Source organism: Halichoeres trimaculatus, unplaced genomic scaffold, assembly GCF_033239565.1.
Source record: "Halichoeres trimaculatus isolate MK-OKI-2021-1 unplaced genomic scaffold, fHalTri1.1 fHalTri1_scaffold_3, whole genome shotgun sequence".
NCBI lineage: Eukaryota > Metazoa > Chordata > Actinopteri > Labriformes > Labridae > Halichoeres > Halichoeres trimaculatus.
The window spans coordinates 3,368,724-3,395,801 of record NW_027437181.1 but is presented as its reverse complement, the minus strand read 5'-3'; the positions used below and the strand labels follow the sequence as shown (position 1 = coordinate 3,395,801).

General features: G+C 37.7%; 1 protein-coding gene across 1 annotated transcript in view; it reads right to left on the bottom strand.

Moving 5' to 3' along the window:
- The window catches only part of hsd17b12b (hydroxysteroid (17-beta) dehydrogenase 12b), a 35,592-nt gene extending 17,378 nt beyond the window's left edge, over nt 1-18,214 (bottom strand). The window contains exons 1-5 of the mRNA XM_074667319.1: nt 17,853-18,214; nt 9,385-9,431; nt 8,548-8,623; nt 2,717-2,824; nt 2,286-2,350 (exon numbers count right to left, since the gene is read on the bottom strand). Of these exons, the coding sequence (XP_074523420.1) occupies nt 2,286-2,350; nt 2,717-2,824; nt 8,548-8,623; nt 9,385-9,431; nt 17,853-18,030 (474 nt within the window). The 5' untranslated portion in view covers nt 18,031-18,214. The remainder of the gene's footprint in view (nt 1-2,285; nt 2,351-2,716; nt 2,825-8,547; nt 8,624-9,384; nt 9,432-17,852) is intronic.
- Nucleotides 18,215-27,078: the final 8,864 nt, after the last annotated feature.

The following is a 27,078-nucleotide window of genomic DNA, read 5'->3' as shown; positions in this document are numbered from 1 at the left end:
TAACTTGAAATCAGACATTTTTCTGGACTGGTCAGGTGAATGTGGCTCATATAAAGTCTAAATAGACATTTTCTTCTGAAAATAAGACAATAACCATTAATAAGAATTCTTTTTTTTTACTCTATTGGTTCTACGCTGGAAAAACTGAAATCTTATCAAATGTTTTTGTCTAATTTCAGTAGAAAATGTCTTTTTAGACCTAATACACACTTCTCAGACCAGTTCGAGAAAAATATCTTGTTTCAAGTTATTTAAAGAAACAAATGAGGTCTGAAATGCTGTAACAGGGTAAAAAAATAAAATCTGCCATTGGAACAAGTGAAAAAGTTAGAAACTTGTTTGAGACTAGAATAACACAGAAGAGGATGAGAAAAGTTATTGTACGAAGTCATTATTCTAATGGAGGGGTTAGGGGCACTGAAAAAAAGTCTTATTTACTATTCTATTGAGAAAAAAAAAGTTGGAATGTTGAGATTAAAGTTACAAGTCTGACTCTTTTCTCAGGAAAAAAAAGTAGTAGTTAAAAAGAAATTGGTCTAAAAAAAACAAACTCTAGTATCATGCAATTTTCTAGCAAATTTGTCTTGTTCCATTTGCAGTTTTTTTTTTACTTGTTACAGCAATTCAGACCTCATTTTAGTCTTTAAATATCTTAAAATAAGGCATTTCTTTGGACTGACCCATTAAGACAATTTTTACTGAAAATAAGACAAAAACATTTGATAAGATTTCAGTTTTGTGCAGTTAATGAAGGAAATCACACGGTGAGACCCCTACAAAGCTTTATTTATCAGAAAACATTGTACTTTCTTTCACAACTTTTCTGTGTCCGTTGCGATAACGAACCTCTTCAACTTCCTTTTAGGCTGCACTTCTGTTGTGTTGTTGCTTTTTGCATTCATGTTGTAGCTTTTGCAAATCGTCTGACACTCACCAGCCACCGTAGGTCTCCACTTGTTACTGCATGTGTTAGTTTGGCTACTTTTAGCAACAACCACATGACACTGAGATTAAACTAAGTTTACCAGGCGTATATTTTACAGGGACGGGAGTTTAAAGCAAAAATACTAAATCACAGTCACTGCTGACTTTTTGCTAATATAGTTATAGGATAGTTTTCCTCCCCCCATGCAGACACAAGGTGACAGAGATCCATCTCTATTTCCATTTATTAGTTTATTTTGATCATATTTAAAAGTATACCAACCATTTAACAACTGTGCAAAATTAAGTTATAAATATACTCCATGTTTATTTTATAGTTTTACCTCTTAACATCACTGTGCTGCATCAGTTTTACCAGCAGATACTACATTTTTTTTTTTTTTTCAAAAATAAAAATCGGGGGCTCGTCTGTTTATTTGGATCATTCAAGTGATTTTCCTGAAGTTAAGATTTGGTGCGTTTTGGTTTCCCTGTGGCACACCGGAGAGTGTGAGGAAGATCGGGCTGCGGTGTGTGTGTGTGTGTGTGTGTGTGTGTGACGTCATTCCCTGGGATTTCCTTGGCGGTGATTTGTAAATGAGTGGGCTCTGGTGTGTGGAGGCTCACTTCCTGTTCGATTTGCAGCAACGTGGTGAATGTGCTGAGTGAGACGTGTTAAGGTTTAAACTGGAGGAGCTTCCTGTTCATTCTTATGGAGCAGATTTTGCTTATTATTATTATTATTTTGTTTTTGTGTAAATATTCTTTGTTTTTATTTCATTCAATTTTTTATATATATTGTTCGTATATTTGTATCTCTGTCTTTGTCTATATTCTATTTTACGGAATGTACAGCAAGTGTTTGTATTATTTTCTTGTTAATTGTTGCACCAAGTAAAATTCCTTGTATGAGCAAATGCACTTGGCAATAAAACTCGACATCAGATTACAACCAGAGGCGAGGGAAAACAGTTGAAAACATTTTCTAAGATGAGAAAACAGTCACATGGACGACTCAAACTTAATTACAAAATGATTATTGGTGCATTAGAAATCTCTGACTCATCCTTAAAACTTTCTAGGTCACATGTTTGATAAAAAATTACATCATTGGCTAAAATACCACAGCTTTATTTTCCCAAACGTAACTCGCCGTGTCTGTCTGTTAAATAAACAGATGAGGAATCTGATATGAGACGCTGCACGCTGACCACACCTGATTAAAACAGTTAATATGTTGAATTTAAAGGATAGAAAAAGGGCACGAACTTCTATTATCACCACTTCTATTCTGTACATTTTTGAGTCTGTACAATTATTTTTTCTCAAAAAGGAAAAGGATGTCAAAATGATTTACTTACTGAATCCAGGTTGGGGACGTTGAGGAAGAATTCAGGGTAAGAATAGGAAACACCGACATTATTCACTGTTAAAAACAAAAAAAGAAAAACAGAATTAAATCATCTGAAAAACTACAATCACATAAGTGTTTTTGTCCTATTTTAGTAAAATTTGTCTTATTAGACTTTATCTGAACCTAAAAACCAGATAAAATGACTTATTATAGGATATTAAAGGACAAAAATGACATCTGAAGACCAAAAAAGCAGAGATGGTGTCATTCCTCTGTGTGATCTAAAGGGGGCAGCAAAGGGCTGAAGAAGCCAAAGGATAAATGAAGCTCAGTAATTACATGAAGTGATCACACGGGACTCCTCCAGCCTGCAGGAGCTGAATTAGTAAAGTAAGGAGGAGTAAAGTGGGTAACTCTTATAAACTGCTGCAGGCTCACCCAGAACTCCAATCTCCAGCCCTGCAAGTCCATCTTCAATCTTCGGATAGATGTCCACGGCGCTGAAGTCTGCTGCGATGGTTTTGGTCTCCACGCCACATTTGCTGGCTGAGGACACAAAGAGAAACACTTAGCGTGAACATTTACAGAAACAAAGACCAGAAGTCGACCCATCACACAGATCTTAGTGGTGCAAAGACTCTGTATGATCACACAGCTGAGTCCATCTGAAGCCTGTTCCTGTTCTCATATGTAAAAACGATGAGTGCATATTTCTTCAGATCATGTTTCCATATTCAGGTTTATCATCTCCATACGGCGCCGTTTGAAGCGCCAGGGCTGCAGCTGAAATGCTACATCTAACACCTCTTAGGAGAATGAATGGGTGTTAAAAAAACAGAGCAAGGACATCAACAGAAGTTTGATTCAGATCAAGTTTACACCAGGGACTCAGAAGTCAAAGAAATTAAAATTTATCAGTTCTTTTTCTGCTGCCTTTTGCAAACGCAGCTCTGTTGGTTTTTCATTTTGATCTAATATCACAGATTTGTAAACGATCCACTCACAGCTGACTTATTAGTATTAGGTGTTTCCAACTTTGGCGTGCTTATGTGAACCAGAGATGAACTGACATGACCCTGGCATCAAGTGTCTGTTAGATACAGACTCAAAAAGAAAGACCAGATGAGATCAGAAATACTTTATTGATCCCTGAGGGGAAATTTCCTTTAGTTACAGCTTCTCCCTTCAAAAAGTGTAACAAGAAAGTACAAAACATAAAATTATAGTATATGAGAAATTACAAAATATACAAATATAAGAAAGTACAAAACAGAAGCGAAAGTGTAACGTGAAATTGAACATAACTATAAATCATGAGTACGAGCATTTGTTGAAAATATGGTATAAAAATAGAGACTTAAATTATGGATTATTGCACAAATACTGGCATTAGGTAGTCATTTCACATTTTGCCTAAACCAGTGAATCCAGAGTGAAACTAAGGCTGTATTCAGACCAGAAAAGTCCTTTGGTCCACTTGTTTGGTCCGGACCAAAAGTGGACTTTATTTTTTTTGTTTGGTGCTGTTCGTGTTCAGATTGTACTTTTTGCAAGTGGACTATATTCTGTAAACACATCCAGGTGTGTGACGATCAGTGCTCTCATTGGACAGCACTGACAAAGGGCGGCACACAGAATACAGACCTGGAAATGGAGGTAAACATGTGTGTTTGTGCTCTTATTAGAGCTGCTAAATCATTTTCAGTTTCAAGAGCAGCTCCTTCAAAGCAGCTTAACAACACCGTTTACAATTTAGGAACAGGAAGACCAATGATCGCAGCAAGGAGACGCTATGCTCTGCGTGTCCTGACCCACAACATGCTAGCAACAGCGTGGCTAAACAGAAGACAGAGGATCAGGTATGAACCAAAGACGGTTAGGTTACGGTGGCTCTATAGGCCCAAAAGGAGCATGTATCCTGTAGTTAGTTCGGATGGACCTTGGTTTGTATTCAGACCTGCACCGGAGAACCATGAACCACACCAGAGTTCGTTTGGAAGCGGACCGAGACCACCTCAAAAAGTGGGTCTCGGTCCGGTTGTTTGGTCCGCACCAGGGTTCGTTTGTGTCTATTCACACCTGCATGAAAAGTCCACACCAGCGTGGGAAACAAACCCTGGTCCGTTTAAAGTGGACCAAACAGTCCAGGTCTAAATACGCCCTAAGAGACACTCAGAGTGAGATAGGAGCTCAATGACAGAGGGCTGATCTATTCAACTCAGTTCTATGCTGTATTGTGTTTAAAACACCCAAATGTATGCATTATGACATCATTATCTTTTGTGTATTCCTCCCTCTAGGGATGGGTACCCAATTAGGCACTTTTATAGACACCGACTGAATTCTGTAAAAAGCACCGGGTCCGATTCAGGTAAAATCAAAAGGTTCCATGTTTCGGTACCTAAACACATCCTTGTGACTGTGAGGGAGTGGAAGAGTTGGTGATTTTCCATGCTGGACATGAACACAGCATTGCAAGGTTATATATTGAGAAATAAATATGTTAAATTAAAGAAATTTGTGATTTTTTATTACTAACTTTTATTAACTTGATTTTTTTTACCATATGAACACAAAAGAGTACCAGAATTGGTACCATTGAGCACTGATACTGATTGCCAGGTACCAGGTATCAGTACCATATCAGTTCAGTTATTAAAGGTACCCATCCCTACCTCCTTCACTGTTTTTTTTTAAGTACTTTTGTCCACACACACCAGTATAAAAATCCATTGATAAGTGCAGCTTCAAGCAGCCAAGCCCATCAGTGGCAGCGTTTTTCAGACCTGAAACTCAGATGAGAACCAAAAACTCCAGCTGTTTTCCAAACTGCCTACTACATTATACTTCATTCACATTCTTCATGTAGTATGTTACTCTGGTTTTTAGTTTTAGAAAGTGGAGCTACAGCTGATGGATTTTTTTTTTTTTTTGTAAAACAAACTTTGGGTAGACCTTGACATTTAAGTTATTTTGTTGATCATATCACAGCAGAACCACTTAATTTGATTTGTTATCTTACAGCAAGAGTTTTATCATTTATTTAAAAAAAGGGAAGTTATTGACTTTTTATTTTTACAGCTGATGAAAAAAACACCTCTGTGTAATTTTTGATAGTTTAAAAAGTCAATCAGTGGTTTTTATGGGCTTTAATGGATTTGTAGAAGTAAACACCTCTTTTATAACTAAAAGTGACGAAATTTACTGGTGTTTCTTTCACATCATGACACTTCTGTTAGTGTTGTTGTATTGTAGTTGTAATGCCGACTCATTCCAGTAGATGGCGGTAATTCATTGAAACCTGCCACATACATTGACACACGCATAACGCCGTGCATTGTGGGAAACAGTAAGTCAGGTAGACTGGTCTGTTGCACACTGAGAAATTTTCCTGAATCAGTAGGACATCCGGGGATTTTTGTCATACTGCAGATTTTGTTAGATATTGGCCAACACACTAAATTATGCCTATATTAAAAAACGATGAAATGATGGTCTTACTCACAACTCATTTACACATTTAAAATCTCATAAAACAGTCAGTTAATGCATATTTTTGTATAATTTTGCTTTTACTAAGTTAGAAAAGCCTGATTTTCAGAATCATAATTCCCAGTCTCGTCCTCGTATTAGAGAATAAATAAAGTTTTATTAACACTGGTGTCACTCTTTAAACTTGCTGATGCCACTCATCATTCCCTCCCTGTTTTTATGACACACTTAATTATGTGCGCTCATTGTTATTCAGCCCTGTTCCATCTTGTTATTGCATTCGCTCCCTCTGCTTTGCTCTTAATGTTATGTATTATTCATTTACATGACACTGCTGGCCCGAAGAGTCAAATTTTGTTGAATACCTACAATAACCATGACGCCTCCCATGGCTTGTGTTGATGTTTATTACTTTAATGACGGTATCTGGGGTGTTAAATGAAAATAAAGAAATAAAAAAATGAGTAATTACTGAATCTGGGTGTGTGCCCGTCTGTGTTTCCAACCTGCCGTCTTCCCTGAAGCCAAACTAACCCACCACAGCAGAAGAGCTGCTCTCTTTTAACTACAAGGTCTCCCACATTTTCCCTCGCCCCTCTTTTCTTCCTCAGTCACGCCGCTCGATAACCTTGCAGTCACCAAACTGACACTAATTAATCTGAGGGGTAATTGACGTCTGGCTGGGGCGTTATCAGATTCTCCTGGAGCAAATGTTGGCGCTGATATAAGAGTGTGTATATGAGCAGTCAGAGGAAAGTGTTTAACATGCATCTTTATATCCTGGTGTCAATCACACATGGATTTCTCTTTGTGCAGCCTCTTTTTGCTAACCAGGAGTGATTTGGAAAGAGGATGAGCAGAGCAGAGGGAGAATAAAACCTCTCTTCATCAATGAGGATATCCCTCCCTCAAGAGGAAGCTTTCATTTAATTGGACAGATTCACTTTCAGCTCCAGCAGGAGGCTTTACGGCCTCGTAACCAAAAGCATCAGAGACCTGCTGGCTCTCCTCTCAATAAAAAGATCACTTGTGAAAATCATGCAGTTCAATGCAGCATCGTTTAGTCCGTCCTCATGTCGGCGCCTCACGCTCTGGAACGGGATAAACTGACGCCAAATTTCAGGGTTTGGGTGATTGAAGGCGCGTAGCTTCATGTTTCGTTTCATCATTTTAAAAACTGTACGAGTTCATTTCCTCAACAATGTGACTGCTGGCGTGTACTGAGATGATCAAAACTGGAGTGTTTATATTGTATCAAGGGTCTTCAACCTGTGGCTCTTACTCATTTGCAGTGGCGTCTCGGATAATATTATTGAAATAAAGAATTTTTATTTTTCTTACAGAGGGTATTAATGATTAAAAACACTGACATTAAATAAAATCCTGCATTAACATTACATTAAACTAAACAGCCCACCAACTTTCCATGCACCTGTGGCTAACCTCAAGTTTTACAGCCCTGGGAAGATAACTACATCTACAAAAAGACTAATCTGGAAGAAAATACAGATTTTAAGTCTGTGTGGATGGATTCCTGTTACTGCCAACATGTCAGCTTGATATAAATGTTTGATATGTGGCAAGACTTTAGCAAACAACAAAAAATGATGAGTTTAGCAATATGATCAATATATGCTATAACAATTTCAATTTTTTTAGTCAAAGTATATTAAATTTCTTGGGGGTTGTTTTTGCAAAATTATCCTTTAATAATCTTAATTTATTTTTATTTATTTATTTATTTATTTATTTATTTTGGGTGGGGGGTGGGGAGGGGGGGTATTTTTATTATTTTTATTTTTAATTTAAATTTTTGGAATCCTTGATAATTTATTACATTTCGATTTATGATTATTATTATTTTTTTAATGAATTTCTTTCTTTCAAAAACTTTTGCAATTTTTTGATGTTTTAAAAACAAAATTAAATGTTGAAAAATCAAAAATATTTTCAATTTTGTTGGAAATTTCAAAAATATTTGACCATTTAAAAAGGTTTTTTATGATCCTTTTTTATTAATTATTTCAAATATATTAAAAAAGTCAAATTCAATAATAATTTCAAAATTAGAAAAAAATATTAAATTACTTTTTTCTTTTTTTTGCAAATTCATATTGTTGTATATAAATTAAAGTTTCCCTTTTTAGCTTATTATGAATTTTTAATTTAAAAAATATATATATTTTAATTTTTGGAATATTTGATAACTCATTAAATTTCAATTTCGAATTTTTTACCATTTAAAAAAAATGTATTGTTTAAAATTTAAAATTTATTTTTTTAACTGCAAACTAGGAATTTCTTTCTTTTTCAAATTTTTGAAACATTTTGAAGTTTTAATAACAAAATGATTTTCTAAAAACAAATTTAAATGTTTGCAAATTATAAAAAATGTTTGACCTTTTTAAAGTTTTTTAAATAAAAAAAGAAATATTTATTTCAAATATATTAAAAATAAAAACCTAAGAAATCAAATTTACAATGTTATAAATTCAAAAATATCCTTGTAAAGATGATAATTCACTTGATTTTAACCATAAATAGAAATTCATTCACTTTCTTTGTCTTTATTCTGAGGATGAAGTAGATTTTGTGGCTCCTGAACGACTTTAATTCAGGTGAGCTGAGGAAAAATGGCTCCTTTTAAAGTAAAGGTTGCAGACCCCTGTGGTGTATTGAATAAATGCTTCATGCCTGGTAACATGGCGTCTCTGTGACTGTTGTGCATTTTGAAAAAAATCAATGAATGCATTAAAATGAAAGGATGTAAGACTCACTGATTGCTTTGGAAACATCATCCAGCTTCTCCTGAGAGCGGCTGATCAGCACGATGGAAAAGCCTCGGCGAGCCAGCTGCAAACACACAGACACAGGTGGCAACATGGCAGGTGAGCTGTTACAGCCCAGGTTGAGCAAGTGTGAGTTTCTCACTATTTCTTCTTTTTTCCCTTAGTGTCCTAAAACAGGTGAATAATTCCTGCATCTGTCTGTCAGAACTTTTTCCTCTAGGAAGAAGTTCTTTGTCATCCCTGAAACTCAACATTTGGAGCTGGGCAGATAATAAACGAGAGGCGGCGTTGCTAAATGGCTGCTCTGAATTCAGCCTGAGTTTTCTTTATTGGATCTGAAAAGACCAAGTTGCAGGGCACAGCTGACAGGAGCTCAAGTATCAAGCTGAAAATTAAAGAGATACGGCTTGAATATTAAACTTTCCTCACAGAAACAACTTTTACAAAACCACTAAATCAGTTCTAAGAAACAGACTCACTGAAATTCAAAAAATAGAAAGATGTGTTCAGTAAATGTGCTGTTGCTCTCTTCTTCTGTGGCTGTAAATGAGGTAGATACATCACACCTGCAGCAGGGTGTTGGTATTTAATAATGCTAAGCCTGCACTGTATTTTTCTCAGCTTTCCATCCTCTGTGGTTTGTCTCGTAAAAAAAAAAAATAACACAGGCACCTGTGCACCTGTGACCTGGGGTACAGGTATTTATCATGTTTACAGAGGTGTGAATAACCAGGTTTCTCTGTGCACATGTAAACGCCACATCCTGACAAGGGAGAAAAACTGTGCGACTGTGTGAAAGACATCTGAAGTTTCCTCCAGTCTTACCTCTTCAGCGTACGCCTTCCCGATGCCGTCGGTGGCTCCTGTCACAACTGGAGGGAGATGAATGACAGAGAGACTTAATCAGCACTTCAGGTTTACAGAAAGTGAAAAAACACCTGTGCTTTTTTGCTTCTATGTCAGAAATGAGGGAAACAGGAAGTCAAAGTTTTCACCTCATGAAAACAAAACTGTGGCTTGATTGGCTCTTTTTTTGAACTGGGAAGAGAAAGGTGTCTTTTTATGTTTTCTTTCATCATCACTCATTAAAAAGTCCCTAAAATCATTAAAAAGCTCCTTAACAAAAACTGGGTTAAAGTCCGTGGACTGCCTGTCTGCAAACTCTGTGTGATATGAGAATACTGAGGGAGTTTCCTCAGGCTCAGTGTCTACTGAAAATTAAATTCAGCATTTAATTTAAGCCCACAATTATATTCGAAAAAGGCTTTTTGTTTGCTTTGACACGTTTTTACTATCTTGAAGTAAAAAGGTGTCACATTTCAGGAGGAAAGAGGAACAAAAAAAAAGAGAAAATAATTCAAAATGTTGAAACTGGGGCTGTACTGATGAAGCCAAGTAACAGAGAAAAACAATGTTTTACTGCAGAAACTCAGGAGCTTCAGCCACCATTAAACAGACAAAGAGCGCCACCTACAGGTTTTTTCCCTCAGTGAAACAGGTTGATAAAGGTGTCCGAGTTGTGGCCAGTTTGACTGACAGGTGAAAACAGCAGAAAATACAAAAGCAATAACTGCGATGCATGAAAAGCTCCAGAAAATAAAACAAAGTGCCTCTGACGGGCAGAGGGCTGGATGTCGGCGCAGACAGATGTTCAGCCGGACGGGGGACACGGGGAGCAGCTGAGGTGAGAAAGGAGGACAAACAGAGAGGCGGGGAGGGAGGGGGGGAGCAGGAAAGTTGGGTCCTCTCTGTCATCGGTGGCAGCCGAGCGAGCGGATGCCCTGGAACTGCCTGGCACAAACAGCAGCAGCAGCAGCAGCAGCAGGGGTCTATTTATAGCAGCTCCCATCTTTCAGAGGCACTATTCATCACATCTCAGGCTAAATATAACAGTAAGTGGAAGAGAGTCAGGCTCTGACAATATGTCCCTGTGTACCCCGCAGAGCGTGGAGAGTTAGTTTTTACCAATCCTCGTGTGAGCGTGTGTTTGTTTTTAATGTGTTTTTAGGGGTCAGACATGTTGTTTTTCCACATTGTTTGTTTGGACTTTAGAGAGTGCTGCACTGAAATGAGAACAATGGGGAGGAAGTTGGGTCAGGTAGACTTCATGTAGTGAGCAGTGCAGCCTCCAGGGTCCACTAGAGACTCTCTAAACCAGGCATGGCCTAAGTCATAAGACGGGTTAGAGCAGGGGTCTGCAACCTTTACCTTCACAGGAGACGTTTAGCCTCAGATCACCTAGATTAAATTCAATCAGGAGACACAAAATCTACTTTATCTAGACAATAAAGACTATGAAGTGTATAAAAATCTACACAAAGTAAAAATGTAGTGAATTATTATTTAAACAAAAACATTTTTTCTGTGTTTATGAAATTGTACATCTGATGTCTTAGTTTTTTATTTCTGATAAATTAAAAAAATATTTTGATAAAAATTGAAAAATGTGTAATATAAATTGCAAAATTAATGAAATTTCAAAAATTTGCAAAATTTAAAAAAAGTGATAAAAAATTGCAAAAAAAATAAATAATGAAAATGCAAAAAAAGAAAAAAAAATTGCAAAAACATAAAAATAAATAAAAAATGCAAAAAAAGAAATAAAAAATTGCAAAAAAAAAATCCCTAACATTTAAAATTTTGAGAATTTGCTGAGATTTCACAAAGTAGCAAAAAAAATGTAATTTTAAGAATTTACTAAATTAAAAATAAATAAATAAAAATTTGGATTTTTTTTTTTCAAAAAGTGGAATTTAAATAATTTGCAGAAACGAAAAATTAGAAACTTGCAAAAATTTCCAAAAATTTGTTAAATCTTCAAAAAAAATTGTAAATTTTCCAAATTCGGAAACATAAAAAAAATATATATATATATAAAAATTAACAAAATGTTTTAAAAAATCCGCAATTTTTAAAAATTTGAATGTTTTATTGCAAGATGGGATGTACATTTTGCTCAACAAAATTTTAACACTTGTTTTAATTTTTTTTTAATCATCATCATCATTAAATTTTTTAACATTGTCTGGTATTACAAAAGCAAACTAAAAATCCCCAAGATTGGAAATATTGAAGAATTGACTCAGATTCAATACTTTTCTGTAAGGTCATTCATATTTTGAAAACCAATCAGTTTTCGCCTTAGTTTATAGAACGCTCTGACCTTTAACAGGAAAACGAATCGAGCAGCTTTTTTCATGATCAATACTTCTGGTGTTTCTGATTTTACTGAGTGACACAGCAACACACACCTGAGCTGCTGTTTTCATAGAGTGTTTGTGCTGTTGCTACAAATATCTCTGCAGAGGAAACACCGTGAGTTTCCAGCAAACACGTTTGGTATTTCCACGTAACCATTCCCTGGCTTCTCTGATTGGCCTGTCTGCCTCCTGCTGTACCCACGTCCCCCCTTGTGTGATCTTCCTGAGTACAGATGATGCTGAGGTGCCGAACATCCTCCGGGGCAGCAGCCGAGCCAAACAGAAGGGAGGGAGGGAGGGAAGGAGGGAGGGAGGGAGGGAGGGAGGGATGGGAGCAAATGACAAACACGAACATGGGGGATCCTGGGGGCAACCAAAAATAGCACAGGGGGAGAGGAGGGGGGGTGATGGAGAGTCTGCAGGCGAGGTGATGAAGAAAACATAGGCTGGGTTATTTTTAGCTCTTTTAAGAATGAACTGTTTTGCAGTCAGAGGAGAAAAAATGCTTTTACAGCTGAGTGCATGTTCCCTTCAGTCAAATAAAACACGGCTATTTTAGGAACGGCTGTCTTCTGAAAAAGTGGGTTAGACCGGCGAGGTGTTCTCGAGTTTGTCTTCGACTGTGTCGAAACTTGGAGGGTGGGTTTAAAGCAAACATTATCTTAAATTAACCAAAGATCAAGTCTTCATTGTTAATCAATCAACACCAAAAAATATGGGATGATTTGGTAAAACTGTAAATTATTAATTTGTCTTTAGTTTTTTGAAGCAGTGTCTGAAGCCTGTGAAAATAAAATGAAAAGTTGGGCTCAGGCGTTTAGAAATTTGGTCGATGGATAGAAAAAGGGATGTGTGTTTTCAGCCAAACAAACCATCAAACCTCATCACTCTTGCAAGTCAGGATCAAAACTAAACAAAATATTTATGTTTTTATTCCTTTAGAGCCCAGGAGACAGGTGTGTCTAGGCTGCAGTGCACTCATCTGCCACTAGCTGGTGCTGCAGCTCTGGTTAAAAGCCTAATTTATGTGCCTAACTTAACAATTTCTATATTTTGCATACTGCATTATTTATTTATTTTTTGCAATTTATGTTTGTTTTTTTAACCTTGAAGGGACTGTGAAGCGCTACTTATTTTAAGCTACTTTTTATTATTCTACAACAATGAAAATAAAAGTTCTATTATATATTAGTCTACTACCCAGATGCAAACAAACACAGATGACTGATAGCTTCTTGTAGCAAGGATTGATTTGGCTTTATTTGGATTCAAAAAAGCAAAATAAGGCCGTGAAATCAGCTCAGACCTCAACCTTTAAGGACGAGAGAAAAGTTGGTGGAGCTAGCTCTGCTAGCATTAGCCATGCTCTGCAAACCAATTAGTGGTCAGCCAGAATTTGATCTTTAAAGTTAGTCATTTGGGACAAGGGATGGGTACCGAATTAGGTACTTTTTCAGGTACCGACCAAATTATGTCAAAGTATCTGGTATTAATTCATGCAGAGTCAAAAGTACCATGTTTAGGTACCTGAACGCATCCTTGTGATTGTGAGGGAGTGAAAGAATAAGTGATTTTCCATGCTGGACATGAACACAGCATTTCAAGGTTATATATTGAAGAATAAATTTGTTAAATTGTAAAAAAAATTATATATATTTTTTTTTTACCACATAATCACAAAATAGTACCGAAAACTGGTACCCTTGAGTACCGATACTGATTGCCAAGTACTGGGCAAGGGTACCATATCGTTTCAAATGTGAAAGGTACTCATCCCTTTTGGGGACATCCTTAACCACAACAACAAAATGAAGAGTTCTGTTTCAAACTTTAAAAGTATATGAAATATTTTTCTGATAGATATTAGATAAAACATACTCGGGAACAATATGCATTTGCGTTTTTGACTATTGTTCACACAAAATCTGGGATCTGAAGATGTAATGTTTTTGAAAATAAATCAGGAGTTGTTAGCTTTTTGTTCCTGAATCTATTCTATTTTTTACAGCGCGGATTGGGGGATAAAGGCCCATTGATGATTAACGTTATGTACGGATACAGATCCGGATGGAGCCTTCTGTCCGTGCTCTGCGTTCATTTCTTCAGTATTTCTATTTGTTTCCATAAAGCTTACGGATACGGACAAGGCTGAGCAGTACCACTAGAAACCTTTGGGGGCAGTGTTGCTGTTACTACCTGATACAAGGCTTTAGTGAGACACGAAGAAGAAATGACAATGGTGGGACTTTCGCAATGTATTCAACTGCCTCACCGACCAAAGGTGCCTCAGTTTTTGTCTTTTTTGCAAGAGGATAAACAATAAGTCCTCCACAGTTGCCATGAGATTTGTTTTCATAAACTTTTGACTATGGGTGGAATCCCCCAGGTGGATGTATTGGTTAACTGCGATGCCAATGTAAAAGACATACAGAAGTATGTGAGCAGTGACGATAATGCTGTTTGAAACTGACAGATACATTTTTCGTCCGTAAAGGGAGGAGAAATGGGCCTTAAAGTGAGTAATCTTTAGCTGCAGTTATAATAAAACAACGCTTTGCACTAAACACTGCTGGAAAAAATCAAAACCACTTCACCTGCAAAAGAGCCCATTATATAATCCTGCATTCAGAAGTGTTTAACATGCAGGTTTGAACTCCCTTTAAAATGATTTAAAACCAAAGATCCAGTGGGAATGGAGACTCCAACTCCTCACAACCTTTGAATCTGATGGTTATATTCATCGAACTATTGCTATGTCTAAAATTATGTATGACAACCTCATATCTAAGTGTTTTTTAAAGCTGGGGATAGATTGTAAATTTGAACCAGACGTTGTTTTATTAAAATAAAGGAATGCAGCAGCAGCAGCAGATTGCCTCTAACTCTGCTCTCTCTTCTCCCTCTGCTACTTTCCCTCACCCTCTTCCTCTCACACAACGTGAGGCTCGGGTACCAGTGAACCAGAATCCTGATAATCTTACGTCACATTTATGAATGGCTGGAGCCCTGGTTACATAACCAGTCCCCTCGATCAAGTCCACTTCACTGAGACAAACTTTGTGAATGAAAGCGGCAGCCGAGGCTAACGGGTTCCTTCGCCTCATTGGATATTCTGAATCACTTAGCATGTGTAATCCAAAAATAAAAACCCGCGTGATGCTGCCGTTCCATTTTTAGCTGCACGGCGAAAGATCAAAGGCAACTCCGGCTCGCAACCTCGAAACATTTGGGTTTCTCTCGCAGACTGATGCGGCTGTGACTGCACATGACACCGTGAATCAAGAGTGTGATTCAGGGATAAATACTGAGCAGCCGAGTGTGCAGGGACAAGGACAGGCGCACGAAATAAAGACTTTACAGAGGAGAAAAGAGAGATGCTGTTCATCCTCTGGTTTAAGTTGTGCAGCTGCATCCAAACAGGCGTTTTGTGTGTACGCTCAACCGAGAGTTCTGCACACTGCCGTGACCCTTGGACACCAGAGTTTCCAACGTTAGAGCACTCCCAGCAGTCTGTCCAAACTTCAAGGTTCAGTCGGAGAGCAGGCTGCACAGATGGACAGCGTTCAGTCCCATATGATAATCCCCTCCAGCCGTAATCCAATCACAGGCTTTCCTACACTCCACACCTGATGACAAAGAGCTGATCATTTACAGCCAGCACCTTATTCCTGCCTGACGCATAAAGAATATCTCTAATGTCACAATCATAAGAGCTGCAGAGTCAACACTCAGTGTTAACCTATTGTGCAAGATAGAGACACACAGGACTGAGCATGTGCTCCATGAGATAACTGTGTAATGTGAATATTATCAAATCATGACCCAAGCTGAGGATTTATCAAGAACAGAACTGTTTTATTTCGTATCAAAGCATATTTTGTTTTGGAAAACATTTTAAGTTTTAAAAAAAGAGCCCACTTTGTGATTTGTGGGGAACACATCGTGAAATAGATCTCTTCAGGCAGGAAGATCCATCGCTTGCAGGCCTCATCACTCAATGGCCTGTTGTCCAGAAACTTGTCATGAGATGTTTTTATTTCATTCCAGTCAGGAAATTAAATGAAGTAGCTAAAAAAAAAAAATTCAAAGAGTAGTTTGTTGTAGCTAAAATAAATTAAATAAAGATGTTTTTGCAATCTGTGATAAATATAAGATTATAATATAATATTTAAAGCTAAAAATGCTCAATACACAAACACTTTATCAAACTTGGTTTAAGATGCAGCCAGTACATTTTTCAGCCAGGAGAGGTCAGTGAATGGAGCTTTTCAGACTGAAGTAAAGATGTTCATCATAAATAAAAGGGTACTTTGCATTGATGAGTCATTCATTTAAGCCAATTTCTGATCAAGTTGCTACAGAAGCGTATTGCATTCACTTGAAGAAAAAAAACAACTCAGGTTTTTCAGAGTAATTTATTCTTCGGTTTGTTTTTTGTGGTAATTAATTTTGTTTTTCTGATTAAAATTTTTTTAATGGTTTGTTTTTTGTTAAATTTATTATATTGCTTTGTTTTTAGTTAAATTTTTTTCTGTTTTTATGAGTATTTTTTTGTGGTAATAATGTTTTTTTTTCTAATTTATATTTTTTTATTGGTTTGTTTTTTGTTATAATTATTTCTGTTTTTATGAGTAATTTTTTTCTGTTTTCAGATTACTTTTTTCCTGTTTTTCGGAGTTATTTTTACCTGAAGTATCGAGCTACTTCGAAATCCCGCGAGAACCTCCAACTTGCAGACGACTCCCGTGGATGTGTGGTGGCTCCTGTGTCCCGCACGGATCAGAGATCCTGTTCGGCACATATATGCCTTATCCTTAACTTTCTACCGGCTTTCCAATGTAGAAGCAATGCATATTTTTAATGCCACATTTTCGTCTATTTCTTAAGTATTACATTGAACAATCGGCTTATATAAAATATAAGGATAAAGTCGAAAACATAACAAGGGTATCATACCCTGTGTGTGGCTAATACCTTACCTTTACTGACCCGGTACGGACCGGTAGAAAGTTAAGGATAAGGCATGGAAGAAAAATTAATCCTAAAAACAGGAGGAAAAAAATGACCACGAAAAACAGCAGGTTGAGGTTCTTGCGGGATTTCTAAGTATCTCGATACTTCAGGGGAAAATTACTCAGAAAAACAGGAAAAAAGTAATCTGAAAACTGAAAAAAATAGTCATAAAAACAGAAATAATTATAACAAAAAACAAACCAATAAAAAAATATTAAGCAGAAAAACAAAATTACCACCAAAAAAAAAAAAAAAAAAATGAAGCATAAATTACTCTGAAAAACCTGAGTTGTTTTTTTTTCTTCTTCAAGTGAATGCAATACGCTTCCTCAAGTTGCCACAATTATTTTTTAAAATAATTTTTGTTACAACACATCATACTTGATGTATGGGGATGACAGATTGATACAGCCATTGATAATATGCTTATTGTTATACAGCTAAGTCTGTGTAACTCACTATTGTGAGTTCAAATTTGCATCTTTTGTACTCTCAAAGTTAATAGTGAAAATCATTTTTCCTCAATGATAACTTTTATTAAACACCTAGAATGATTGACATGCAAGTAAATTTTAAATGTAAGCTTGGTTTAATACAATAAACGTGGAAAAAACAAAACAAATAACATTACTTTTAGTCTGTTTTTATGTATTATTTTCCTTCTGTAATAAGGTTAAAGTTGGAAATATTTCTCTTGTAACGGATTTTGAAAACAATAAAACACATGTTGGATGATTAAATATTTGATCAATTTTAAAGCAAAAAACATATTGTTTACGCTGTCTTAGAGATAGATGGCATGGTACATATAGAGACGGAATGGTAGCCTTTGCTTGAACTGCAAACTAAACTGAGCAGTTATATAACTGTTTAGCAATAAAACTTTTAGTAAAATTTTGGAGTATTTAAATGAACTAATTTAAAGTAGCTGATGCTATTAACATCGTTTTGTTGGAAATGTTTATCTTGGAGTTTTGTATTTTATTTGTCAACAAGTATATTTGTGTTTATGTGATTTAGAGAAGATAAATCAATGGCTGAATTAATGTTAACTTAACTTCTTCCACACTTTTTACTCACCTGCCCATTTCCCCAGTTTAGTGGGTGACACCAGCCGTCCGTTCCCCAGCACCCACACCCTGATCCCGGAGAGCAGCCGGCACACGGAGCACACAGACAGCCAGGCCGCGGTCAGAGCACCGAGCCAGAACAGCGGCGCCTCCACCGCCCGCAACACTGCTTCACCTCCGGACGACATACCTGCTCCACACACACACACACACGGACACACACACACACACCTGTCGGTATGTTCTGATTGAACTAAACCTGGACTGACTCTTGTTTTGCAGCACAAAGTGCTCAAAGTGCAGATGCACGAGACAGCAAGGATTGAGAATATCACTTCCTGGTTGGACACTTCCGCATCTGGGATTGGCTGCTTCTGATTGGTCCTCACTCTTCTTCTGTTTCTACTTCAGCAGCCGATTGGAAGAAACGAGAGTGGTACCACCGCCTGCTGTTGTGGGCTTTTCCGGTCCACCCGTAAACTGTACCGTAAAATTAAACAATTATCTGTTAGATTTTATAAAATTATTTCATATTTTTATTGATTTTCTTGCCAAACTGTGTTTTAGATGTATTCCACCATTACCAGTAATACAAATAAAAAATAAATGATCGTGTTAATGGTCATCTTATTTCTGTTTGTGTTGCTGCAGGGATTTCTTGTTCTTTTCAACACCACTTATCTTCTTTTCAAGCTTTAAAAATTGTTCCTGAGTGATTCAGATGATTGAGCTTATTTATAATATTCTCATTCCCGAGTCTGTGTTTGTGTGTTTAAGTTTCCAGTCTTTGTGCTTGTGTGAGTAGTAGTGGACAATCAATTCCCCTTAAGAAAATATACCATTATGCACATAGAATTATCATATGACAATAAATTGTTACTGTAAGTAGAGTTTAACTATACTGAACCATTTCAGTGCATATACCAGAAAGTGTACCAGATAAGGAGCAAAGTATTAGCCAATGCAAAACAAATTTCAAAATCAAACAAGTCACATGAAGTGCAACATAAAAGTATAAACAAACTGCATGTCACTCCTGTAACCAGGAGTAAATATGACACATGTACTAGATTTTGTATTAAATGTAAAAAGGAAACAGGAACTTATTTTCACTTAATGTGGACCTGTCCTCTAATTGCTTCATTCTGGTCACTGGTTGTTCAGGAAATTAAAACATCTTTTGGATTTCAAGTGCCAATGGACCCATCGTTGTGTATTCTTGGTGAAAGTAACAGTGCTCAGGTTACGGGAACAATGTCTATAATGTTGTACACTGCTCGTCTTTCTATATTACATGTCTGGATTCTCCTACTTTAACTCTCTGGCGTGAAAAACTTTTGACATTACTACCATATGAGAGACTCCGTCATGTACTGGACAGAACACTGGACATTTTTGTGGAAGACTGGTTTCCTCTAAAGGACTATTTTGGATTTGAATGGTTATTCAAAACAAATTGACTTTGGTGGCGATGGTTCTGTGAACTCAAAGATTGATATCCCCCCAGATACTTTTTTTCTTCTCTCTCTTTTTTTTATTTATTTATTTATTTATTTATTTATTTATTTATTTATTTATTTATTTATTTATTTGTAATTATCCTTTTCTCTAAATTAAAATGACAATGAAAATAAATGGTTTTAAAAAATTAAGAAAGTGCACCATAATAAAATATTAAAAGACAATTCATATATATATATATATATATATATATATATATATATATATATATATATATATATATATATATATATATATATATATATATTTGTCTGGTTCAAAGTAAGTCTTCCTGCCAAAACTTGTGATTTGGATGCATTTTAACCCTAAACCAACTTTAAACTCAATAAGTCACACATTTGGTACTTTCGTTGACACACACACTCAATTGTTGTTGTGGCTGTTTGTTTTTCCACAATTATCTCATACTCTGAAACCTCATCCCAAAATCTTTACACCCATATTGTTTTGTATTTGTTTTGTTTTTGTAATTGCATGCTGTGTTTATCTGCTTTGTCACCATTGGTTCAAACACCTGTGGTATTTATTTACACACGTGACGAACTTTTTTGCTACACCTTCACCAGTATGGGTCCCAAGATTTGACACTCCTGTCTTTGTCTTTTTTTAATGTTTGTACTTATTAATTCAACAAGAACCTGAAAAGTTCTCAAAATTATTTTGAGTGTAAAAAGAAAGTCGAGCTCAAAACTGAGACTTTTCATATTTTGTCCTGTGTGCTGGGTGTTTAGTGTGAATCTTGAATTTTTTAGCTCATTTTTCTGCAATGACAGTATAACCTTCTACTAAACGTACATCACATATTTTACATTATTAGTGTTGTTTACATTTCAACTTTGAGGAAATCACTTAGAATTTCAGAATTAGTCCGTTCATTTGATCATAATTGCACAACTTAATACAAGATGTGTTTACACCTGTCAGTAAGTTCATCACATTATAAAGCAAATATAATGTTGTGCATGTTATTGCTGAGCAACGTAGGAGCTCAGACTGATTTTACACCAAGTGTGTGTGTGTGAGAGTGTGTGTGAGTTCACAGTATCTGTTTATGAATTTTGTCGACAAATGACAGAGTAGGTCTGACTTTAAGCTTTGTGTTTGTTTTGTTTAATAAAAATGGATTGTGTATTGTAAATAAAATCTATCTCAGGAACATTAGAAATGCTTTTTCTGACACAACTCATCCTCCAAAGGAGGATCTGTAAAAAAAAAGGATCTCTTTTAAGAAAATATGAGTCAAAATCAGCAAAACTGTTGATAAACAGACTCAAATAAGATGTTTTATTTAACCGTATTAATGTTGTCTTAATGTGGTTAACTGATCCAGTGGTCTTAAAGAATATTTTCACCAGCGTAAAGACATTACCACATGTTTTATTTTCCCCTTCGTTTGTATTTTATTTCATTGAAGTAATAAGACATAACTGAATGTAACTTTGCACACACACACACACACACACACACAAACACACACACTCATGCAGGGAGAGCGCAGTTCAGCCAAGTGGAGCAGACAGCAGCGGTCCATAATGTGAGAGTGAGCGTTACATAAGAGCATCGCAGCTAAAAATAGAAATGCAGCAATGGTAAACAGGAGTCTAAACTGTTGGCTCGCAGCTTTCAAAGGAACCTGAATGAAATTTGGATTAAAGGGCCATTTCCACATAAACGGACCAGCTGATAGTCATGACGGAGGGAGCCCAGCAGCCAGGTACAGACTGCCTGGTGTCCACGTGTGAGCTGGTGTGAGGCCGGGGGAGGCAGGGTGAGGAGGAGGGGGGACAGTTGATGCATTCATAAAAAAAAGAGAAACTGAATCATGTTGGATCAAAAACACACAGAGAGTTGCTTCGATGTTGGGTATGTGAATGAAAATACTTCAACACTCTGAGAGTCAGACGACATTTCAGCACCACGTCTGAGCGGACAGCTCCTGCAACACTGTTTCAAATCAGAAAAAAATATAACATTATTTAAAATAAATAGAGAAAGACAAGGTTTAAAAAATGTCTGTAAATTGAGATCAATTCACTCACACACACCAGCATTTTTATTTGACTTTCTTTATTTCATTCAGTCAAAAAATAACACATTTAGTCCAAAAAAATAGAAATTATACATATGAATGAGGAGGAAGTAGAAAGAAAAAAAAAATCTTATATCTGCTCCTTCTCTAACAAAATATTATTTACAAATCACCAAGTGCAAAAATTAAAAAAATCAAAAAAAAATAAAATAAAATAAAAAAAATAAAACAAGAAAAAAAGCATCCACAAAAGATCTCTTCGTAGGCTTCCCTAATTTTCAAAAAACAAAAAAAGTGAGTTTTCTTTTAACTCTTTTCTTCATGTTTTCTTGACACACTTGATTTGGTAATGTTTTTAAAGATATACCCCGATTTTGCTTTGTTTGGTGTCCTTTTCCAGATTATTCCATAAGTTTATCCCTCTTACTGTGACGTATTTAAATTCTTTTCAACTAAAACAACTTTCTCTTTTTACAAAACATTTCTGGAGGAGAGCAGAAAATTCACAGATCACCACGTTCCCAAAACACTTAGTTCTGTTTTTGTGCATTAAGAAAACAAGACACAGTTTAAACATCGTGTGAAAATCTGCTACAGAGGCTTTTGTAAATGTTCACGTGCAGACTCAATAAAAACACACTGTGGTAGATTCAAGTTGACTTTATTATACGACTGCTGTTTGCATCAAAAGCATCTTTGATACTGAAACAGAGATTATCATCTGGACACACACACACACACAGGTGAATTCACCTTTAACAAATTCAATCACTATGTTTATGCTTTTGAAATATTCGGCAGATGTTGTGATACACTCTGAGAAACATACAGGATGACACAGGACAGAGTGAGATCAAATATAAATCCCTGAAAACCATGAGGCATGTGTGTTAAATTTAAGGATCAAATACTTTCACCACTTGACTTTATTTTCTACCTCACAGGAGCGAGATGTGTGTGTGTCACGTTCAGGTGCTTGGTGACATTTGCACTTCAACACTTTCCTGCAACATTTCATAAAACTGATCATATATACACAATTAGTTGGTCATTTATAGCATGAGGGAGTGAAACCCTTATTTTCTGAGTGTTGCAAATAATTGTATAGGATATAAACTCTGTCTCTGCCTCTCACACACACTCACACACACAATTTGCTCTTTGCATCTTGCACATCTTGATAATCAGTAAAATTATTTACGTAGCAAAGAAAAAACAAGTCTGAAATAAGTTCTTCTTAGATTTATAGGCACCACTCACTGAATATATTTTTGTAGATTTTTTGTGAAGTTTTTCAGACACACACACACCTGTAAAATTTGCAATGCTTCCCAATTCTTAAACTTTAACTTCATCATTCGTACAAATAAATATTTTCCTTTGAATAAAATATGTTTGGGTATAGATTTATTTTCAATGTGAGTGTTTTGTTTGTTTGTTTGTTTGTTTGTTTTTACAATAGACCACTAACAATGTTAATCCTGACACCTCACACACACACACACCAGACAAACCCTGAATCACACTGCAGTGTGTGTGTTCTCTGTGCAGTTGTCATAACTCCTCCTTTAAGCAGGTGAGATGATCAGTAGATGTTTTTCAGGAAGGGGGAAAAGACAGGAAAGAGGAGGTTTAAACACTTTATCACCTCGAAAAAAAGGAGCTGTGTGAGGAGCAGTCTGTGAGACCCAGGACTTATAGGGGGCGTGGTGGATCCTGAGTCAGAGCTCCTGTAGCTAAAATAAAACATGGCGCAGATTTGAAAGAGGCTGGGTGTTGATTTTATATAAAATATGAGCATCTTTATTCACGTCTGATGTTTGGGTTTGTCATCTGAATTAACACATTAGTGTGAGGAGTTTCAAGCTGTGTGGAAAGTTTGACCAAAAGATTTTCACAAGACCAGACGGACAGAAAACTGCACTTTGGGTGTTTGGATCTTAGAAATCTGACGTCTAGAAGAGAAAGAAGGAAAGTGTGCATACAGTAAATGATTGTTTACTTCCCTTTTCCTCTGACTCTGGGGACTCCGACTGCTGACCTCACTGTGGGCGGGTCACGAGAGCCTCCTCCTGCCACACAAAGCGTGAGCGTGACGTGGAAACCCTGTGAGTTTAAAACAAAAAACAAAAAAAAGCAGAAAAATATGAGAAGAATTGAACCAAATCAGAGAAAAGAAAACACTTTCTTCTTTCAAAAAGCGTCTGAATGAGACGAGAAACTGCAAAGTAAAGGAAGTTATTGATGCAAATTCAGCAGTGACGTAGGAGCATTTCAGGTTGATTCTTCTGATTTAAAATTCCTGTTTGAGGTATGAATAAAAAATGATCTGTGATATCACTGAGGAATGATGTTTTAAATAACTTTTAGTTCAGCTGCCTGTCTCACATGTTCAGTCAACAGAAACACAAAAAAACACCCAAACATCTCACACACCTCCTGCATGTGCACGCTGTAAGAGCAACTCTGCTGCTTTTTAAGGATGACTGAATGAGATAAGAAGGTGTGACATGAGCACAAATGTGACGTGATGTAATTTTGATGCAGAGTAATTAATCAATTAAAGCTGCTAGTCAAAGGAGTGTGTGTGAGGGGTGTGTGAGTGTGCCCGGAGATGCAGGACAACACTCCTCAGGTTTGTTTTTCCCATCTCTGACCTGTGGAGTCACGTGATTCACCCATTTAAATGCATGTGTGTGAGGTGTGTGTGTGTGTACGATGCTCATATCCTCCACAAAGTCTTTTTGGGGTAAGGGCTTCCTAATTTCATGTGTGCACAGCAAGCCCAGACCGCAAAAAGCTTCGTGACGGACAAAATCCTCCAGCTCCACAGAATCCACCTGGTCTCCATCCTTGGCATCAAAGACTTCGTGCATGAGGGTTTGTTTTGATTCATAATGTGGAGAAAACACCCCAAAAATGAACGAAACTGAGCTCAGTGGAGTGGCATAGCTTTGCAGCAACACGCAACCTTGTTATTAAAAAGAGCGGCGATGAGGAGGGGCGGGGTCTCACTGCTGTTACAGACACACACAGCAGAGGGATGTGCGCGGTTTCATTGGGCAGAGCAAATCACCTTCAACCAATAGAGCTGCAAAGGGAAAGAGCACCTAAGCAGGAGGCCGGAGCACCTGACGGTTTCATCACTCCAACATCTCCTGTTGACACCAGAGAGATGCCAAACCAAACAGCAACCACCAGCAGATGAAAACGCACACAAACATGGCTTCCTTTGCGCTGTTTCCTGTTCATTTTGCATCACACGTCACAGCCTGAGCGTCTAGTTTCATTAATAGTAAAGTTTCCGTCATTTGCAAAGGGTTAATTTGGCTCCAGAGCTCCAGCTGCCGGAGCAAGGGGGCCCCACCCTCGCTCCGATCTCATTGGGCCGTGCAGCCTTTCATTCGTGGACGCGTCTCCCAGCCGGTCACGATTCCCCCCATCTGTCTCGAGCGCACCGGAGCCAGACGCCACTGACGCAGCACGCGCCTTACTCACTTTTAGCAGTCACGACTCGAGTCTCCTCGCGCACAAAAGGGAGGAAAAGAAAATCTGCAAACAAGGATCAGGTTGTGAAAAGGCAGAGCTGCATCTGAGGGCGGCGAGGTGATCGGAGCGCAGGGAAATCAGCGAAATCTGGCGAGGTGGTGTGAAGTCTCCAAAGCCCTCTGTGTCCAAACTGCTGGAAAGAAATGCCCTCAGTGGGTTTTGTAAGGATGCTCCATGTAAAACAGCCAAGCCAGTGTTACAACACTTCAGCACCACAGCCGGAGGACAGCTCCCCTCTCTGAAATCAACTCCAAACTCCCAGCTTCACTCATCTAAAACACAGCAAACCGAGAGGAGACACATCCACCCTTTTTTTCCTCATCATATCTGTGGGTGATTCCCGTGTAGCTGCTCAAAACCTCCACAAACAGCCATGACACCGCGTTTATCGAGCATTTTACTACAAGCCTTTTTTTTTTGCACTGAGGTGAATAAAAACGCATACATACATACAGAGAAAAGCCTTTGGAAAGAGGAGCAGGAACAGGTGCATGCAGCTTGCACAACTCACCGATGTAGCAGCGGAGCCTCCTCCAAAAAATAAAAAAATAAAAAAAACAGGAAAAGTGCCACAAAAAAGGAGCAGAAAAAGCGCCAGTTTGTCCATAAAATGTGCTCTGGCTTTTCGTCTCTCCAAACTGCTCACTGTACTCTTGAATGGTGAGCCTTTTATAGGAGAGATGCCCCCTATCTATTTCTGGATCACGATCCAACCCCGTTTCTATTTTTAGCCCGCGCGTGATGAAAAAAGAAAAAGCTCGCAGAGGTTCCTTGGAGGAATTTCGAGCGTGCAGCGTTTGCGAGCTCCCGCTTCCTCCCTCCCTCCATCTCTGCACGATAGATGCGCGCGCACGCCAGCATCTCCCTTAATAATGATGCCTTAAAAAAAAAAAAAAAAAAAAATGCACGCCCGGATTTTTAACGAAACACTCCTGTGCGCATGGACTCGTATTTATTCATGTTTTGCGCGCACAAAAACACGTGAAAGCTCACGCGTAAAGACGCCCACACCCTTTCAAATTAAAACCCTCAGATGCTTACCTGAACCTGACATTCAGTCTCATTAAGATTTTGCTTTTACGCTGCACATTTTTACCCCTAACCTCCAAAATATTAAGAGGGAAAACAGACTTCCTTCTCCTGAGGGCTGCGTCAGTCACCATTGACGTCAGGTGGAGAATCTCCCACTTTGAAGGTGGAAGCAGGAGCCACCGTTGCCTATCCTGTGGCTAAAAAATCAGGCCAATGAAAATGTGCCATAGCAGGGGATAGGCTGGGGAAGGCGCAGCCCCCTCCTCCCTTCATCCTAACCTGGTGAGGCCATTGTTTGCTGGATGTGGTCAAACCTCTCTTTCATGTCACAGTGAGCTGAGGAGGAGGCTGTGAGGTGATGTCAGTGGATATCAAACTCCTGATTCAATCTTTCACAGTCAGAGAAAAGGGATTTCCAAGCAGCAGGCTCCAGGTTGAGTTTCCCCTGGACGTGGCCCCTCAGGTTGACAATGCATGGACGCATGAATGTGCAGGGCTGATTACAGGCTGCTGCTGCCGCGGTCTCAGTCCTGCAGACTCCCCCTGCACAGGGCAGAATGCTGAAACGCGTAGTAACGGAGCGGCGCTTGGCCGACCGATGATGCTATTTTTAACTCTCATACTCAACATGCCTGGCGCTGCGGGTTTCTCTGCTCAGGGTAGCCTTACTACTGTACGGCAGGCCAAACATAAACACAGGACAGCTTCCAGGCGGAGATTCGAGCTGGATCTTGTCCCCTAACCAAGAATGAAGTGTCTCTGGAAACCTGGTCCAGGTTGTGAGATGTTTCTTTATCAATGTGTCCCTTTAAGAATGAGGAGCTGTCTCATTCTTGAAAGCTGCAACCTGTTGGATTTTCAAGGCGGTACATTCACAAGAAATTCAACTCCTGCATCATTTTCTGATTCAAGTAGATGGTCAGATTAGTTTATCAGTTTCCTTTGACAAATATTGCACTTTGAAAATGGAAAGAGAAAATCATCCTAACCCTCTACGGTACACAGAGTGATGCCAGATAAATAATAAATTGGTGTTTTTTTTTGTCTTAAAGTAGATCAAATAAACATGATCTCTATAAATTTTGAATATTATATTTTGAATATA